We start from the raw sequence: 14,896 nt of genomic DNA, 5'->3' as shown, positions 1-14,896 counted from the left end.
GCTGTCAATGAATGTCTACAAATCACAAATATAATTTTTTAATTGCATATTTTTAAATTTTAAATGCATATAAAATCGTTTTTCCATGGGACTCAAATTACCTATACTACCTATTTTTCCCCGGGACTCAATTTACCGAGTAAGGGTCATTTGGGACTCAATTTATCAACCCCGAATATTCAATATCTATATTATATTATATTTATCATTTTATCATTGTGATTATACGACGACGATGAACGCGTATAAATACACTTTACGCAGCAGTCAGTTTGAGGGGGAAAATAGGTTTGGAAATTATTTCGTTCGCGGTCACCTGTGCGTGCACGCGGTGGCGCCGATGGCGGACGAGCAGAAAATCGATGGCTGGCGGCGAGGAGAGGTGCTACGCGCCTGCCGAACAATAGAATCACGTCGTCCCACGCCGCTAGGTGTGGCGGGGGAGGCTGCAGAGGAATATTGCACTCGAGTTAATTATTGCGGTGAAACTGAAGCGCAAAAAAATATAAAAATACAAAAGGGGGGGGCGTCGGGGTATAGCGGCAGTGGTGTCGTCGGTAGGCGCGTCTCGGGCGGGTGAGCGAGTAGCCCACCCGCCGCCGCGTCGTCCGACGGGGTTTTTCTCCGTCGTCGCGCGCGCGGCGGTCTGTGTCACCGGGGGCCGCGACCGCGCGTGTGAATTGGTCAGAGGTGGCCGGGTCGGGAGCCAATGGCAGCACACCGGGCGCCCCGGTCGCTATGGTGACGGCGGTGGAGGGGAGCGGCGGCAGCAGCACAGTCGCCTTCGCCGTCGTGTACGCACGCCGCCGCCGCCGCGCACCGGTCTCCCCGGTCGGGTCTACTAACCTAACCCGGTGGCCCGCGGGTCAGTTCACTCCGATCTGGGATCGCGGCCGCCAGGTCTCCGAAAGGTCAAAAATCCGAAACGATCGTCGTCCGTGCCGCCACATTTCGCGCGTGTGAATTTTATTCGTTATTCGAAATCTGTTTTTTTGTTTTTATTTAATTTTTTTTTTTTCGATTGTCTCAAATCGAAACGAGACGAAATAAAAATTTTTGTTACCAATATCGGGGGAAAAAAGTGTTTTACACCGTGTGTTATACACCATCGGGATAAAATTAAAAAGATAATTTAAATGTTCGTGCCTCGTTATTGGTAAAAAAAAAATCGTTCGTTCAGTGATTTTATTTCGCCGACCAAAACAGTTCGGCCGAACAACGGGATCTCGTGCTGCAGCGCCTGGCGGTTTCCCGCGGTAAGCGACCAGCACCACCTGCACTTCCGCCAAGTCGGGGCACCAGCCCGACAGTCTCAGCAGAAGCTCAGGTGCACACCGGCAAGCACCATTATTATTCCGCATAACGGCCTCGCGGTGTGTCGCGCGGCGGTAGGCGGACTATGCACAGTGTCCGGTGGCGGCGGTCCCGGCATGACGGGCGTCGGCGGCCCGACCGGCGGTTCGGCCGCGCCGCCGTCGCACCAGGGCCCGCCGCACGGTGGCCCGCCGGACCTGCTGACCAGTGGACACCACCACGATCTCGGCGGGTTCACCCGGAGCATGGCGCTGGTGACGCCGGCGTGGCGCGACCCACCCGGTGGCGGCGGCGGTGGCCACCATCTGGACGAGCCGCAGCAGAGCACCACGCCGGGCACGGCCAGCTCGCAGTCCGGCGGTTCGCTGGTCACGCTCGGCGGACAGTGCGATAAGAACGGACAGAACATCGAGTGCGTCGTGTGCGGTGACAAGAGCAGCGGCAAACACTACGGACAGTTTACTTGCGAAGGTCAGTGCGTTTATTATACTGCGTATTTTGTATGCACATAGCGTATTATTATAAGTGCGATAGGATATTATAAAAATATTGTTATTTACATAACGCGTTTTTAAGAAAGATGATTTTTAGTTATCGAGGTGGCTTGATAAAATATTAAAAGTGTAAAAAAATTGTCGACAAAAAAAAATTATATAATAGGTGTATAATAATAATTCAAATATACAATTTATAAAAATTTAAATTATTTTAGATCGACGTAATGTGAGAATACAAAAATAATAAATAATTTGAGACTTAAGATTTTATAGTCCTGTGCATAGGTTTTTTTTTATCTAAAAAATAAAAATCTATATTTTTTCTCCACCACCGCGTGGCTGGAAAAAGCTGTATACATCCTACAAATTCCGATATTTGATTACATTTTTAATGGACGGTTATTGACACCTGAACACGGTATTTACACATGAACCTATATAAAAAATATACATTTTATTTTAATAAATTTCTCTTAGCTAAATGTAGACACGTGATTGTATTTTTTAAAGTATTTATAAGTAATATTTCTAATTGTATTAGCGAACGACGATCGTCTTGACTGTTTCCATTCGCGTCGTGGAGGAAAATATTATAAAAAGCGATAAAAAAAAAAATTCAGATATTGTAGGCGGCGCCGCTCGAGACTAATTTTCGCAAGCTACTTAGAATAGCAAAAATGAAATATTGATAGTAAAATTTAATGTGGCTCGGCGGTTTCCGATCGCGCGCCTCTGAGCACATCATATACACACGAACACGCGCCAGTGCGCGCGCGAACCACTGTCCGCGCGCCAGAACCGGATTCCTTTGGGTCAACCGGTCGGCGGGTCATAACCCGACGTGTGTCTGCTGCCACCGACGCCGCCGCCGCCGCATCTGAGTGGGTTTGTTTTTTTTTCCGTATGCGCGCCAGACACCCGCCCGCGACGGATAATATAATATTTATAATGATAACAATAATAATACGCCTCGAAACCACCGCCCCTCGGAAATGTAAACATTGTGACTGGCACAAGAACGAACGCGAGTCCCCAATAATTATAGCTGCATGTACGAAAAACGATAGTTTGCCCATAAGTATCGCAATGAAAACATGAATCGATAGAATATGTCAAATAACATGTGGGACATTATACGATAATTTTCAAATTTTACTTCTAAGTCCGCTTGAAAAAATTACGGTTCTATATTATTATGTCATAATTATTATTGTTATTCGCGCATCAAAAATCTATTTAATACATTATTAGATATAGCTGTACCATTTACCTATATTATTCACAAGAGTAATAAACAAAAAAAAAAAGTATTCGGAAAAAATGCAGAAGTAGTATCCTTTTGACATTACGCGATTTTTATACATAATACATTATTATAGTTTTAATGTGATATAGATATGTAGAGAACCATATGCATAATATAAATATGATATGCAGTGTGGCGTACCCAAGATTATGAAACGAGGGGAGGAATTTAATTATAAATTAAACCAAGTTTTTACAGTTTTCATAGATTTAGATGATACATTTATAAGTGGAATAAAGTCAATTGTGGGAAATTTTAAACACCAGACACTCTCTCTGGCTACGCCACTGTGTATATGAACCTATGATAAGGAATCAAAGTGGCCGCGAATGCTTTAAATGAAAAAAAATTGTCGTTTTACGAGGTTCAAAAAATAATATATAGTAATATGTCGATCATAGCAGTGGCGGTGGTCATTGCCACTGGGTAATAATATTATAATAATTTGGGTTCACCGGGTCGGGTATATTGAAGTGGTTTTAGAAATAGGTTATATTTACTGTATTGTGTATTTGTGTTGTATATAGACTACAGTAGGTACTATAGTCACTAGGCAGTAGGCGCACATGCATGTATATATTACATATATAAACATACGAATTTTCAGCACTCGATGATTGGATTTCACTGGAAAAATTCATACAGTATCTGACATTTTGTAAACACGTCGTGTTCTTATGAATAATAAATTATAATTATATATTTGTAGGTAGGAATTTTTAAATTGAAAAATAACACGCTAAAAATCTTATAATGCCGTGATTGCAGATAAAACAAGTTTTTTGTTTACTGCAAATACAACCAATAATTGATAAATGTCAAACACGTGTATTGCATAAGTTTGTATGACTAATAAGTAATAAATTCAATAATAAATAAAAAAAAATTCGGTTTTGTCGCTCGTCTGCGAATACTAAAATTATATTATTAAAAATATATATTTTATTTCAAGTAACGCATATAAAATATGATGTATTATACTCATAGTTGAGATATTCATTAATAATAATATTATAATATAAATAATAATATATATAATTGTATATAGGTTACCCATATTATATTTAATATAATATTATTTTTAAATGCACATAATATATAATTACAGATAGGCTACTTCACATCATTACTGCAGTTGAGGAAAAAATTGCTTAATAAAAAAGTATATATGTTTTAGTAGTAGATATTTAACTTTATTGCAAAATCGGTCACGTATATTGTATATATAGTGCTTTGTATATAGATATATATTTCATTGGTATAAAAATTAGTAATTTTAAATTTTTCCGACGAAAATGTTATAAATGTTCCCTATCTATAAACATCAATATCCTTATAAATAGGTAAATGGTATACGTGTTAAAATATCATTTATATCTTTTAAATTCCGATTGACCACACCATCACCAACCTGCAACGATTGAGCACGAACTGGCAATCTCACCTCAGTCTTAGGTTAGTTTAAATATACGCACGTTAAGTATAGGTACCGCTTCAGCTATATGGATTATAGTGTAAAATTGACTAAACGATTTTTCTAACCGCTGCAGACCGTGTCCAATTTGTCACTGTTATTGTTTTGGTTTCATACGAACATGCGCGATTTCCAATAATATCACCCATACATAACAAGCGTACATATGTTGTGTTTTTTCTGATTTTACATAACCGTATAGTGAGATAGCGCAGAGAGATTTAACTAAAAAAAAACAACCTTTAAATTTACCTTATGTCTAAAACCTCCGTCCTCCACAGTCAACACTAAAACACGAGCATGCGATCAACCGGTTGCCTCGTTGCTGAAAATTGAAATATGACATAAATGATTATGTGTAGTATATAATATTCTAACAACATTCGATCATATCGCGGCCGGATAGGTCGTCGAAAAAATAAAATCACCGCGCTGGTGATGCGATGATGTTTTTAAATTTCAATATTATGGTAAACCGACTGATTTTGAACTGATCTCTGTTCAAAAAAATTATTTAAATTATACATTTTTTAAAGCGCTTTAGCGTGCTCGGAGCATTGTAGATATAGTAACTTTTTCTAAAATATTAATTGTATATATTAAATTTTTTATCAGCTATATCTATAGGCATTTAATTTTTAATCATACAAAAAAAAGTTAAACGAAAATAATATATTCGCATATATAATCACAATAACTACCTTGGTGTTATATTTTTAAGCTAAAATTATATGTATAAAAAAAAAATACTTTCTTAGAATTTTACCGCATATCATAGAGGCATAAAATTACGATCGCATTAAAATATATTAATATACATTTTATGCCCCACAGGAAAAGATTGAAAACTATTCGTATGATTCTTTTTTACATGAATTATAAATATATCATACATGGTAATGCATATATAACGTTCAAATACGCTCCTACAGGGAGGTGATAATATGGTGCGTAGTACGTTATGTATGTATACCTGTTGCTGATATACATTATGCACTGTGAACAACCCCTCGACAACAATGATTTGTCGGTTTCCGATGGAAATGTTAATTTTCGCATTAACCTTTATTATATACTATCGCAACAGGTGCACACTTTAATATATATATATATACATATAATGTGTGGGTACTATAATTTTCAGCCACATCAAACTCTATCTAGTATGGTAAACATTTTTTTTTTTTTTAACAAACAAAAACTATACAAACTTACAAAAACCTTATATAGTATACATTTTTAGACATTTTTTAAAATCACTATGTTATACAATTGTATACCTATTTTGTTTATTTTTGCATCTATATTTAATTGAATGTATAATAATATATAAAATATTACATATAAGTACTCAACATAAATAATTGTATAGTGTAACGCAAAATATGTATATACCTACATAAGTCAAATAATTATATAATAGGTACATAGTTATTTCCTTTAAATAACCACTTGAACACGTGCCTTTAAAAAATGTATACAAAGACTAGTTTGACAGAAATATATCGTGTTACTTGTAAATGATACCAGATGCAGGTTTACAAATAATATGAACCTATGTACCGGTGTACTATATAGATGTATATTTTGGTATCTATATAATATTATAATGTTACAAATCTGGTAATTTCATGGTAAAATCTGCGACAGATGAAACTACATAAACGATTGCAAATTAAATACGAAAATTGCGTGTTCAAGAATGATATATATATTTTAACTTAATTATTATGTTTCCGTTTACGCGCTGATTATTTCTATACATAATAAATGTATAATGCTAACTACACCACCTCGGAGTTATATTAGTATAATAATAGGGCAGAATCGTATATACATAATAATATGTGTTGCCATATATCTTTCTACAAGTATATTATAATTAAACAAGTGGAAATAACGTCGTCGTCCGAATCGAGCCGTCTCGACGATTTCTGTTTGAATGAAAAAACGTTGTCTGTCGTGTATCTTTTATATTTTACTTTATCGTGTCTTTATATCATATCAATACCTAGGTACGCCACATAGGTAAAACAATAGTCAGAGGGTGTAATAGTACTGTATGCTATTTACAAATCGTTTATTTTTTTTCGAATTAGTCCGTGTAGATTTCTGCAGAGGAGTGAGAGAGATAGTGCAGTCAGAACAAGAGAAGTGAAGCGGAGTGATAAACAGAAACAAAAAACCTTTTCATCCCCCTTTTTTTTTTTTAATAATGATGACCGCTTTCCATAAGGTTTGTACACTCGTGTATTAGTTATATGTACACGGACTGTTGTTGTACCACCGACGCCGTTTCATTTAAAATATTTTTTTTATTTTTTTATAATGACCAGGCCGAGGACGACACAAATGATAATGACGATAATATAAACCGCATTTTATAGATGCCAGGCCGGTCGGTCGGTCGTCCCAGTGTATAACGAATCTCGCACGACGCGAGCGTAGGCGCATATACCCTTCATTATCACACAGAGCAGCAGTTCATTTCTCTTACCATCGTTGTCTCTCTTTTTTTTCCCCGTTTATTATTGTTATTATTTTTTTGTTAACGTGATCTTTTTTTGTATTATTAGTATTCGTTCCCCCTCAGTCCCGGGCACGAGTCTACCACTCACGCGTACCTATGTATACCTATACTATATGTATATGCAGTGTTGTACTATATATGTAACACCCGTTTTGTTTGTGTTCGTTTGTATGTATAGGTATATACGTCGGTGAGTTTTAATTGTGCTATATTCTGTTTTGTCAACGGCGGCGGCGGCGGTGGTGTCGTCTCTTAATTAGCTGGTACAGTGAAACTATCGTGTAATATTAAACGCCCCGGGGACTTTTGTGGGGTGGTGCGGCGGGGTAGAAATAATAAGCCGCAGGGCGTGGTGAAGCGGAGAGATCTGAAAGACTGCCGCTACGGCAGCAGTAACCTGACCGTGGTATGAAAAAAAGCGCAAAAAATCGGGGTAAAGGGTTACGAAGCGTCGGCAAAAGGGTAAAGTGTATGCGCGCGTACCTTCAGTATACACTAGCTATGTCGATGGCGAGATGGCATCTGCCGCGGTGCTCCTGCAGGAATATACGGTATAAAATAATAATAATAATAATAATATGTTTATATAGGTATATAGCTGTTATTAAAACAGAGTGCGTAACTGATTAAAAGAGTTAATTCTGCGTAATCAAACAATAACAGCTTAACCGTATATTTATGCGGACGTATACGCAATGCACTGCACCGCACGAGATATAGTAGAATATATTATTATATTATATTATACCTAATGTGACTTACTTAATGGAAATAAAAAATTGGCAAAGACATTATTGTTGAGTCATAATAATATATACAATATAGGTATATGATGTTCACGCGGTGCTGCGCGTGTACACATTATAAAATTAATTTTTACTTTTTAGATTTATCTACAGTATATGGGTACATGTAATAAATGCTATACAGTATAATATTCCTACCTACTTCATAAAAATATTTACCGAGTTCTCATATTATGTACACCGGCTTGTGGTATTGCCTTTTTTCAGTTTCACCTTCAACGCGTGAATATTCTAAAACGTTAGGTGATCATAACCTATAAATGCATATTGTATTGTAATACTCGATAATCGCGATACGACCAGTGATACCTACCTGTGTATAATTTTCGGTAGCGAACGCATAAATCAAAATTTTTATCGTAACATTGAATATTCATAAAACGACTTTGCATTGTGCGCGCATAACGCTTCACATCTGCATTGACGCATATATAATATCAGTTATTACACGTCGTATAATGTGTATATAGTGTGTTAAGTTATACCAATGTGTAATGTTTTATCATCACCGCGCGAGACCTTTGAGAATAATTTAATGGAACAAGGTCCGATATGATAATGTTATAATAATAATAATTATTATTTTTTTTTCTATGCGTCTTTTAATTAATATATATATTTTTTTAATGTTATTATTATCAGCTTATCAGCTGCAGCGGTAAATACGCACGTCATCGAATATTTCACGTACTCAAACATCGCTCATCTAATTATCATCGTATATACTTTATCATATTGTATTTAAGACATAATTATAATAGGTAGAACTGAGTAAGTATATATGTATGTAGATGTATGTATACGTATCTAGTGTATAGGTATATAGAAATCTCGACCGTGGACGCACGGGAAACGCCTTGTGTTCCGATTGATTCAAACTGATTCAACTCATATAATATATACATCGCTATTATTGTATTATTAATTATTATAATTCAATCCATTAGACGTGCTTAACGCAGACACACAACCGCTGAACCTCGTGGTTTTTTTTTTATAGCTATATCGGATAACATCTGAAAGCGAATAAAAAACGCGTGTTAGGCGTAGGTATTACACACATAGCAGTATACATAGATATATCGTAAATTATTTTCTAAATAATATTCCGTTTTAACTTTTTATTAATGTATGGAATGTAAAGTTTATAAATTAATTTCTGATTATTGACGGTATTAGTCTTATCTTATACTACCTACTATTATATTGCAACCGTGCCCGTTATTGAATGTGATCCGTTGTGTATTATAAATATTGTGGAGTTTATTAAAAATTATTTTTATAAATACGGATAACCTACCAATACTATACGCGTCTGAAGTGAAATAATTTTCTACATTTTTTTTTAAGAATAGCTTTAACATATGTTTACCCATGACAATAAAAAAAAGAATGGTCTTCACATAATAATAATATTGTGTATAATGTACACCAGGGGTGGTAAAATATTTCCGTACCTCTTCCAGATGAAAAATAATGAATCTCAGAATTTCGGTTTTGGTACATTTATCCCTCCTCCTCAAAAAAAAGTTATCTAATTCTGGCTAAATACGATAGTAGGTACTGGTGTCATTATTTAATTATCGTATAAAATAAAATTTAAGATATTATAAAAGTGGTACAATAAATTTAGACAGTCTATTATATCTATTCATAATGACTGTGATAATAATATAATACATAAGTCTATATTCATAAATCACAATGATGAGTTGTTAAAAAATAATTACTAATCATCTAACGAAATACAATATAACATAATAGACGGATAGAACTGATAGAAGTGTCATTAAAAAAAAAAAAAAAACAATTTTTTTTCTAGAATAATTAATATATGGTATAGGTATTAGGTATCATTAAACGCCGTATAATGAATATTATAGTTTTAATAAAGGACGTGAATTATTTTATTTAATAAACGTCATTGGTCGTAAAAAGCTGGCCCGCTGGTGCGCAGTTGTTATTATTGAGTTGAACTTGACCCGTCAGCGATTATGAGTACTTAAATTATGGATTAGTGATGGTGTGGGGTGGCACGGGCCAGGTACACATCATGGCGTAATGTGAATAAAAATTAAAACTAATTAATTACTTATTCGAAGTTCGATTTTTCAGTATTGAAATATTCTGAAAAATATTCTACATTGGAATATGAGATTAAAAATGTAGGTACCCGCGTTGATATACAAAAAAGTAAAAGCTTCAACACGAATGAATGAAGTAAAAAATGAAAATAAAATGATTTACTAAAAAAACTTTTTGAGAAATGTGTCAATGAGTACCATTAAAAAGATCGCTGTGGGACAATAATTAAAATATTATGTGGCGGCTCTTCGAAAAATATAACTTCAAATAAAATGACTCATACACGCGCGAGTGGTCTCATTCGTAAATCAATCTGTGTGCGCATCATATAATATTAGGTAGGTATACGATATCTACATATCAGATGGCGTAAACCCCTGTTAAATGCATACTATATACACGATGTATACCAGACCTGGTCTCCGATGAGCTTACCGCTTACCGCCGGGCGACCGACTTGCGTGCGTATAAACATAATAATATTATATTAATATACTATTATTATTTTATACCTATATAATATTCACTCGACCACATATATTATATATTTTATACTCAGACGAGAGAGGAATGATACACGAAAAAAGTATATACATATAATAATAATATCAACGAGGAATGCGATGCGCGTACCTATATAGGTATATACGAGGAGTCTGTGTAAAAAAAAAAAAAAAACGATGACGATGATAATAATAATAATAAAATCGAGAGAGGCTTATTGTTGTCGGCGGCGGCGACGTCGACGACGACGACTATGGAATGAAGCGAGGGCGTCTGTGAGGATATGTAGCTATCCTCGCCGAACCATTTCTCCGCGATTTCCTATGTACCTAATATATACGTAGTCGTTGTCCACTACTTTAGTCGTAACATACCTACCATATTATATTATTACAATCATTATCATTATATGGTTATCGTCACTATAATATTATTATCATTGCGTCGTTGGTGCGGCACACGAGTTTGCGTAAATCTGCGTATACCTACCTATATATTATGCACGAGTGTGTTCGTGTGTGTGTGCATGTACGTACCTATATGTGTGTGTGTGTGTGTGTGTGGCGCGAGCCCCCAAACCTGTTGAGGAGGACGAGTGCGCGAAGAGACTGGGCGACGGCGACGGCGATGATGCCGTGGGAACCGGTCTCGGCTCGGATCTCCATTGTGTATGTCTTATTTCTATACATATAGCATATACATATTATACATGTATACAGGGTGATCGGAATGTGCGCGTACTGTTATTATTATATTAAACACGATATTTACCGTCGCCGTACATCTATATATAACATAATCATATATAATATATGTATATAAAACATTGTGTGTATGTTATGGCCATCTATTATGACATTATGCACGCGTGCGCTCACGAAATGTTTGCGTTTATTATAATATTGTAGGTGTGTGTGTCGTGTGTGTACGAAGAGCTTGAGACGATTTTTTACATTTTTTTTTCTCTCGTCCTCATAATGAGCATTAACGGTGCACACAGATTTGGTTTCTTTCGACGGAACGTCCTATATGATTATAATGTTATTAAGTCGTATACGTATATAAATAATGAATTAATTGCAGAGTAATATTATATACGCGCGGTACACACGACGAGCTCATTTGCACGACATTGCGGGATAATTTATTATAGAATTCGTAAAAATGTAAAGCTCATTCAAAGCATGTGTCGACGGAAATCGTCCGACATGGCTCGTTGCATGCATTGTATACTCATCTATATATATATATTATATGTAATATATAATTCGAATTTATTATATACTCACCGCGGAGGAGTCGTTGGATCTCAAGTTTATCACTGAAATGTCCGAAAAGGCTTGCGACTTGGATATTATATATAGACGTAATATTCAAGTCCTATAGATACCGCCGGATAATCTTAATCCATCAGTGAGATGAACCTATCCTTTTCTATCATACTTCCACATTTCCTATATTTGCGTTTGAATTGCCCAGAGTACCTATACACATTTGTGTCAATAATTGATATCGGATATAATATCCGATACTATTCTACGTCCCATGGATTGCAGAATATGTTTACTTGCGATGTATATACGACGTGAAAAAGCTAGAAAATGTAATAATAATAAATAATATTGAGCGTCATTCCACATAATTCTGCTGCAGTATCATAAGAGTATCAATAATAGTGTTTATCGCTACTACAATGCGCACGTTTTCTTAACTATCTTTGCACTAGCATTGCAATCACGATTTATTATATATTATTTAGGAGTTGATAATTTTTAAGCCACTGTCGTGCGTCGCAAAATATTATTATTTTCCCATTTAGCGTTTGTTAGTACCTACATTATTACCATTATATTTACACGCCAGTCTCCGACTATCACACGCAAACACGTACTTTGTAGAGATCAACCTCCTCCCACCCACCACCACCCAAAATAGAATCACTATACACGCGTGAGAAATCGTTCCGCCCGATGATATTATAATATAATAATATACCAGACTAATTTTTACAATAACATTATGTTGTTTTTTACGACGTATTTCCAGCAACTATTTGTCAAATCCCTAATATTCTGCTCACCAGCAAAACCATACAAAAGTTTTCGCAATAAAATATGACGGTGGCTGTTTATCCCACGTGCAATCAACGAACTTTTATTTTCTTTAGGTTAAGAGTTTAAAACACAAAATTTATACTTTTAAGCTGCGATAAAAATTTAAAGATATATACCAATTTATTATACACTATATCATTACCCATATAGAATTATATTATGCTGAATTTTTTTAACGAAATTTTAGCATAGGTATCTTATACTGCCCCACATATGAGTTTCAAAGTTAAATTACGTTCTTGCTACGAACTAATAATAGTTATTCTTTCAAACTATTATAATTTTCAAAATTTAATTATTTAAAATTTAACGTCCTGAATTTTAACACTGTATAATATAATGTCTATTGTTTTAACTAAACACATAATGTATAGGTATATGAGCTATGGATTGGGATTAAAAAATTATGCAAAAACGATTAATATCCTCAATTATAAACATTTTAGCACGTAAATATTGATTTATGATCCAACCTGCACGACGTTTAACATTAATGAACGCATAGATAAAATTTAAATACAAAGCACCGTCGATTACCATATAAGTATTGCAACAATATTCAAATTGCATTTATTTTAATTCACGAAGTAGGAAATGAAATTTATTTTTACCTTATGGCGTGTAATTATTTATTAGTTTTTTTTTTCAATAGTTAACTGAACAGCTAGATAGAGTAGGTATATAGTCTACATCACTCGCGATAATGAATAAGAAATAATTTCACAATAATAATATAGGAACCATATTATGTCTATATAAGACATAATGGAAATACATACTTTGTACAGAAATCATATTATATTTTACATTATATGTTTGAGTGTCTAATTTTTATATTATATATATTATATCATTAAAGTGCACGTCCGTCGGTCGGTATGAATACAATTATTACAAGGACTCGTGCACACATAATACAATATGATATCATACATCAATATATTCTTAAACATTGACTACGTTACCATATGTATCACTATAATGATCGGAGTAAATAAATTTCAAAGAAATGCCTACCTATATGACTTTTCATTCCTTAATATACATGTATCATCGACCACTACAATACAAAATCAGTTTTTTATTTATTATATAGACACCCTATATTATATTATGCTAATGATTGACATTTAAATGATAGGCATTTTATTTTTCATCGATGAGCACAATAGAAAAGTTACATTATCTGCAGACGAAGAATAGTGTTTACTGATTTCCTTATTATTAAATCATTTCGGTCGAAAATACCATAGGTATACAACTCAATCGTGATTTATGTGATTTATGTAGAATTTAATAAAATTATATACCTATATACTGGTACATATCGGTATACTCTTCATTTTATTATTACTAATAAATTAGGTTTCGCGTCAAAACGACGTGTGTATTTGAACGCAGTGATAGACGAATATTATAGTTGTCCATATTAAATGCCTTAATCATTAATGTATTATACTCGCGGGTAACCGACTGGTTTACAACAACGTAACTTGATACACTTGTCGAACTGCATAAAATATTATGAAACGTATGCGAGTTATTGTGAGTGTTTTGTGTAAACAAACGCCCAAAGAGAGTTCGTTTTACAACAATATAGGTAACTGTTAACAATAAATATTATTACTGTTTATTATTATTATTATAATTACTTTTTGAATGAGCTGATTGTTGATATAGTCAATTATTAATAGGTATAATAGGTATGCGACCCATAATAATATTATTATAATCGCGTGAACGTTAACCGTTTTCTGTTTTTTCAGGCTGTAAGAGTTTTTTCAAAAGGAGCGTGCGCCGGAATCTCACGTACTCGTGCAGGGGAAGCCGGAACTGTCCCATCGACCAACACCACCGGAACCAATGTCAGTACTGTCGGCTGAAAAAGTGTCTGAAAATGGGCATGCGCAGAGAAGGTAGGAAAAAAATAAAATCATAAATTACATACCGTCCCACAACGGTAACAATTATTATTACGTTACCTATAACTTATAAGCCATAAGGTATATATTATACTATACACATTATAATATTATAGTATGATGATGATAATAATAATGACGAGCGAGAGAGGGAAAGATGGAAACAAAGAGTGAGACGGACGGGGAGGCCGATGCGAGTATAACGTGAATAGCAATTATAATAGAGATCCGACCGTCGATATAAAGACAAACCGTGTCAAATCGGCGGTCTATTGGTCGTCTTCTTCGTCGTCGTCGCCGTCGTCGTTTTCGTCGTGTACAGGTTTCAATCAAATCGTCTTGTC

At 34.9% G+C, this 14,896-nt stretch overlaps 1 protein-coding gene across 1 annotated transcript in view; it reads left to right on the top strand.

Annotated features, from left to right (window-relative positions):
• Positions 1-799: 799 nt before the first annotated feature.
• The window catches only part of svp (COUP transcription factor 2), a 60,300-nt gene continuing 46,203 nt past the window's right edge, over positions 800-14,896 (top strand). Inside the window, exons 1-2 of the mRNA XM_089226311.1 lie at positions 800-1,785; positions 14,397-14,546. Coding sequence (XP_089082437.1) covers positions 1,431-1,785; positions 14,397-14,546 — 505 coding nt within the window. The 5' untranslated portion in view covers positions 800-1,430. The remainder of the gene's footprint in view (positions 1,786-14,396; positions 14,547-14,896) is intronic.

The sequence above is a fragment of the Diuraphis noxia genome, unplaced genomic scaffold, assembly GCF_037042655.1.
Source record: "Diuraphis noxia isolate RWA-SAM2 unplaced genomic scaffold, SU_Dnox_SAM2 contig0004, whole genome shotgun sequence".
Classification (NCBI taxonomy): Eukaryota; Metazoa; Arthropoda; class Insecta; order Hemiptera; family Aphididae; genus Diuraphis; species Diuraphis noxia.
The sequence above is the reverse complement of the archived record's forward strand: the minus strand, read 5'-3'. Positions and strand labels throughout refer to the sequence as shown.